Genomic DNA, 6,000 nt, shown 5'->3' on the forward strand with positions numbered 1-6,000 from the left:
TCATTATTGTTGTCATCAATGTAGAGGTGAATGTTGTGAGGTCTTTGATGGTTAGGATTCAAACTGGGGGATAGTGTACACAGAAAATAGTAAGGTGTGCTATCATGACCATGTTGATGGTTTTATGTGTTTCATGTACCTTCACCAGGAAAAGAAAGACGACCTTCTCTGGGCCATAGGAGAGTCATTCTCAAGAAACCGTGCCATTTGTGCAAGAAAATAAATTAATTTGTTTGTTCATTTATTAATTCAATGCCAAGACCCTAAATACACTACCGATTATAAGTTTTGGGTCGGTAAGCATTTATTTGATCAAAAATACAATAATATCTGTAATACTGTGTGAAATATAACCATTTTCCATTTATTTGAAATAGACCTTTCACTCTTGATCAATTTAAATATCTTTATTGAATAAAAGTATTAATTTCTTAAAACTTACTAAGCCAAAATATTTGAACAGTAATGTAAAATTGTCAGGGGTGCGGTGTATAATGAGCGCACGAAGAAGAAGATGAACGTAAACAGTTTTTAATTAATCCACACAGAAGGTATCCACAGAAGGCAGGCAGGTAACACGCACAACTCAACTTTAACACTGGACGAGGGAACACAGGACAGACTAGAACTAAATACACAGGAAAACGAGGATAATTAACAAGACACAGGTGAACTGAATGACACAATCAAACATGAGGAAAAACTAGGTCACACAGAGCACATGGGGGAAGAAAACACAACAAAAGTCCAATGGGGTATGACAAAAATGCTACATTACTTCAAACCATTCATGTTTTCTTACAATTTGAATTTCTTACCATTTTAAAAAATGTTTTTGCTGACCTTTAAAGATGTTTTGAGGCTAAATGCGGGAAATTTAAATGCAATTATTATTAATAATGTTCTTAGCAAGCACATAATTTAAAGTCAGTTTTCCTGTTTTGTGTGAAAATTAATCACTATATATATATTTTTTATAAATGCATTATAAATACATTTATTTATTTACTTAGACATTAAAGAGATACATCTATTATATAATGTTATTGGGTGCAGTACCATGTTAATTAATTTACCCATATGTTTGAATATCATGGGAACACATGTAGCACACAACACTGTTTCCTGAGAATGACCCAGAAGCAGAAGTTTAGTATTTAAGTAATAATAAATTATAGAGGTCATTATGATATGTAATGTGGCATATTATAAAATATTGTAACTGACACTTTAGAAACCCACAGCTTTTTTGATGTACCTACAAACATTTGGTATTCTCTCCACAAATTACTTTCCTTTCATCACTACACACACAAACCCATGTTCTGACATTATGACAAATGTCTGTCAGTGTTTCTTATAATGGGGTTATGTTATGAGAATGCAGTACACTTTTGTTCTGCAGGATAAACAGGATTCTCAATGGAAAACACTACTCAAATTCTAATATAGAATTTTTGTTTCCTTGTAATGCGTGACATAGTACATTGATAATGAATGTCAAATGAGACATGACAATTACAACAACCAATCATATATTATCAAAATACATATTGTATTGCAACAAAAATCTTGCTATTTTTGCTTGTTTTTTTTTTTGTTTTTTTCATGACATCCTTCAGATTAAGATAAGCGGGAGAGAGAGAGTTTAAATAATCGAATGAAGCACAAATCAGGCAAGTCCAGAAACATTTTTCTGTGTAGGCCTGGCTATATGAATATGCAGTGGATATGAACCTGGAAGCATTTCAAGGTCAAAAGGACAGTAAAGGTGATGAATGGATTTGAAATTGTGAGAGTGTGTTCTGTGTGTCCTCTGTGCATGTGAATGAAATCTGTGACACATTTGATGATGTGAACAGGAGAATTTTAAGATGTGTTCACTCGTTATGTATGTGCCACCCTGTCCTGTACGTACATTATTTAATGTTTTTACCTTTTCAATAACAAATCTAAAAAATAATAGAGTTCTGTTTGCAATTGCACATTTGTACCTCTTTATTACTTGGATTCTGGTTGATGTGGTTTAAATGTTATTGTGATCGCACATATGGAGTGACTCCACTTTTTAACAGCATAAGGATTCTTCTACCATCTTTTTCTGTTATCTTTTCACTCTCTGCTATTCTTTATCTTTTACTACTCATCCGTCTGCCCTCTATCTATATTCTTGACATTTCTCTTCTCCCCCACCCTCTCTTTCTCTCTCCCCTTCTCCATTCTTTCTCAGAGAGTCGAGAAAACTCGTTCAGCCGGTCACGGAGCTCTAGCGTTTCCAGCATAGACAGAGAGACTAAAGAGGCCGTAACCACCCTGCAGTTTGTAGAGTCATACGGATGTAAGTCAGACACCCTGCCTACGCCATGCTTGTGGGTGGGCACGAGTCTGGGCCTGGTGCTTATCATCCCAATGTCCATTCCTACGGATGAGCAGGAACGCCAGGAAGACCCCGTTACTGTGGCCCCCACTGGTATCTCTTGATTTCTTCCTTTTCTAATTCGTGAATGCCCCTGAATGCAATGTTCCTATCCTTATGTTTTTGTTCTCTCTCTGGTTTTTCCTCTCAGGCACAGTGTTAATGCTGAAGGGATCCGTTCTGCGGTTTGCTTTTCTGGACTGTGGAGGTGCTCTTATCAACAGTCCCTACGAGGTGTGGCGGGATCAACATGCCCCCGATGACCCAGATCGACCCCGCAAGCGGAAACTGGTCAACTTCTCGTCCTCGTCTTCTCAAGAGGCCAGTGGAGATGGTCACTTAGCTGTAGTGTGTTCAGAGAGGCAGGCCAAGGTCTTCTTCATGCCCTCCCAGGCCTGTCTATATGTGCATAACATCACTGAGTCGTCCTTCGTGCTGCGGGCTGACGTGGTGTCGGTTTGTAACAGCGTTTGTCTGGCCTGCTTCTGCGCCAATGGACACATAATGACTTTGAGGTTTGCATTGACTTTTTTGTTTGTTTTCAAATGGGAAACTGTAGAGAGCTCAGGGCTTGTAACCAGAAGGTTGCTGGTTCTAGTCCCTCAGGGAAAATTTACATTTCTAATATCTAAACTGGTGATCATTTACTGACATTAAAACATTAAATATAAAGGATTATTATTACGGTAATATTATAAATTAAATATTATTATTATTATTATTATTATTATTAAAAACTAAAATAAAATAGGAGCATATCAATTAAAAGCTATATTATTATTATTATTATTATTATTGTTGTTGTTGTTGTTGTTGATTTCACAAACTGAGGGACAGGTAAAAAATGCCTGTGGTAATTAACAGAATTATTAACTAAACAGAACTTAAGCTCTATTGATTGTCTTTGTGGCATAAAAGGGGGAAAATGTAGAATTTTTTTTTTTTTTTTAATTATAGAAAAAAATGCAAAAAATAATTTATTATTATTATTATTACAAACTAAAACAATGTAGGAACATGCCTGTAATAATTAACAGAATTATTAACTGAACAGAACTTAAGCTCTGTTGATCATCTTTGTGGCATGAAAGGGGGAAAATATAGAATATATATATTTTTTAATTATAGAAAAAAATGTAAATGAATGTATTATTATTATTATTTTTATTTCCAAGTTTTCATCCCAGTTATGACCATGTAAAACCAGTAAACCCTGGAAAAGGGTCTATTCCTAAAATCTATACAGCAAAAATGCAGACTGTTCTAATTCATTCACACTTTTCTGTACCGAATAATATAAGTGCATTAGCAAGAGATGTGAGCTTTTAAACCCTCCAGAACACCTTAGACTTCCATTTGAAATGTATTACTGTAAACACGTTTGCTTGATGAGTAAACTGAGGTGTCTGTGGCAATCGACAGAATTTGACAGGTTCTGTCAATAGAGATTAACTTATATTTAGCCTGGAACATTCCTTTAATACCAGCTCAGAACCTTTTTGGTATCGATTTTTAGCTTAATCCAGATTACAGAAACCAGTTCAATCTTTCAATAAACTCTAAACCTCTAGTCAGAAGAGCTGAGCTGTGCTTTTGTTGGCTTCGTTCTAAATCCTGCCTTCAGCGTGGTGTAATATTTTAGGCGTGAATTTCTTCATTCTTCACTATAAATTAGTGTTTACACTGTCATTTCCGATATAAAGGATATTGGAATGCAGTTGCTAAGCCTGTTATCTTATATGTGTGTATGTTTTACAGCCTTCCCAGTTTACGGCCTCTGCTAGATGTCAGCTACCTGCCGCTAACGGACATGCGCATTGCTAGAACATTCTGCTTCACCAACGGAGGGCAGGCGCTGTATCTGTGCTCCCCCACAGAGATACAGAGAATCACTTACAGCCAGGAGATATGTGACAACCTACAGGTGGCTGTGCCTCTGTGTGTGTGTGTTCAGAAAGACATTTGTGTGTGTGTGTGGTGTGTGGTATGTGTATGTGTGTGTGTGTGTGTGTGTGCGTGTGCGTGTGCGCTTGCTGATGGTGGTTATTGAAGTGAAATGTCATGCTTGTAATGGATGCTTTGAGCTCTGCTGAGCTGAGCCCTGCTGCATCTCGGCTGTAATTTCTGCCACACAGGTTGTCATTCTGTCCTTTCCCTCCCTCTGTCGTTCCCTCTCTGTCTGGTTAGGATGGGAATAGCATAATGCCATACTATTCATTCTATTTTTGCAGTATGCAGTATGTACCATGTGCACAGTATGCTAATTTTTTTTGTATGCATCCGAACTGAAACATGTGTCACTGTTCAAAAGTTTGGGGTTGGTAGAATTTAAATTTTTTTTTTTCAGTGTTTCAATTCTCTTGTGCTCACCTCCGCTGCATTTATTACATTGAAAATACAGTAAAATATGTAATATTGTGATATATTATTACAATTTAATATACCTATTTACTATTTTAATGTAATTTATTTCTGTGATGGCAAAACTGACTTTTCAGCAGCCATTACTTTTCAGTCTCTTTAGTCTAGACTTTAATGTCACATGATCCTAATATGTTGATCGTTCTTTAAATCATTCTAATATGTTGATTTGGTGCTCAGAAATATTTCTTATTAATATCAAAGTTGAAACAGCTGTGCTGCTTGATATTTTTGTAGAAACTGTGATCAATTTTTTTTCAGGATACTTTGATGAATATAAAGTTCAAAAGAACAGCATTTATTTGAAAAATGTTTTGTATGATTATAAATGTTTTACTTACACTTTTGATAATTTTAATATGTGGATAAATAAAATAATTCAATTATTTCTTTCTTTAAATAATAATTTAAAGATTTTACAGTCCCCAAATTGTTTAATGTTAGTGTATGCATCTCACAATGCAATGTTACTGACTTGATCATTTATTTTCAGTTTGACAAATTCCTACCATGTTATTTTATTAAAATAATCCAAGGTGAATTCAAAAGAAAAAAAATCCCAAAGGTGACTGACGAAATGAAGGCTACTTGCTCTCTTCCACACACAGCAATGTGGCATACTACTGTTTGATTTATTATTGCGTAGTGCATTTTGCTTAACATACCATCATTTAAAGTAGGCCATATTTAATGCATACTGTACAGTATGCTGTGAGCATACTAGTATTTCATTTCAAACATAGCCTCTTTCTTTATAACTGTCTCTGTCAAACAAACAAGAGCAAGAGAGAGGTTATGTCTTGTCAAAACTTTCCATTTTACATTGTGAAATGTGTAACTATACCGACATCTACTGGTGGAGTTTTGAATCGACTGTCCTGCTATCTCTTTCATTCCAACATTCAATACGATTTTGTCTATTTAACACTTTGATTCACTATTCTTCATTAATTGTAGGAGATGTTAGGGGAGCTCTTTACACCCATCGAGACCCCTGAGGCTCAGAACCGTGGCTTTCTCAAGGGCTTTTTTGGTGGCAACGCCCAAACCTTCGACCGAGAGGAGCTGTGTGAGTATAGTTATTTATCACTCCTCTGTCTGTCTGTCTGTCTGTCTGTGTGTGTGTGTGTGTGTGTGTGTGTGTGTGTGTGTGTGTGTGTGTG

At 35.9% G+C, this 6,000-nt stretch overlaps 1 protein-coding gene across 5 annotated transcripts in view; it reads left to right on the plus strand.

The window, feature by feature from the left end:
* Positions 1-6,000, plus strand: part of LOC107663865 (syntaxin-binding protein 5-like) — a 138,995-nt gene that overhangs the window by 129,604 nt on the left and 3,391 nt on the right. For all 5 annotated transcript variants that reach the window (XM_016454232.1, XM_016454234.1, XM_016454235.1 and 2 more), the window contains 4 exons: positions 2,231-2,470; positions 2,568-2,931; positions 4,175-4,340; positions 5,795-5,906. In XM_016454232.1, coding sequence (XP_016309718.1) covers positions 2,231-2,470; positions 2,568-2,931; positions 4,175-4,340; positions 5,795-5,906 — 882 coding nt within the window. The remainder of the gene's footprint in view (positions 1-2,230; positions 2,471-2,567; positions 2,932-4,174; positions 4,341-5,794; positions 5,907-6,000) is intronic.

The sequence above is a fragment of the Sinocyclocheilus anshuiensis genome, unplaced genomic scaffold, assembly GCF_001515605.1.
Source record: "Sinocyclocheilus anshuiensis isolate Anshui unplaced genomic scaffold, SAMN03320099.WGS_v1.1 scaffold976, whole genome shotgun sequence".
NCBI classification, from domain to species: Eukaryota; Metazoa; Chordata; class Actinopteri; order Cypriniformes; family Cyprinidae; genus Sinocyclocheilus; species Sinocyclocheilus anshuiensis.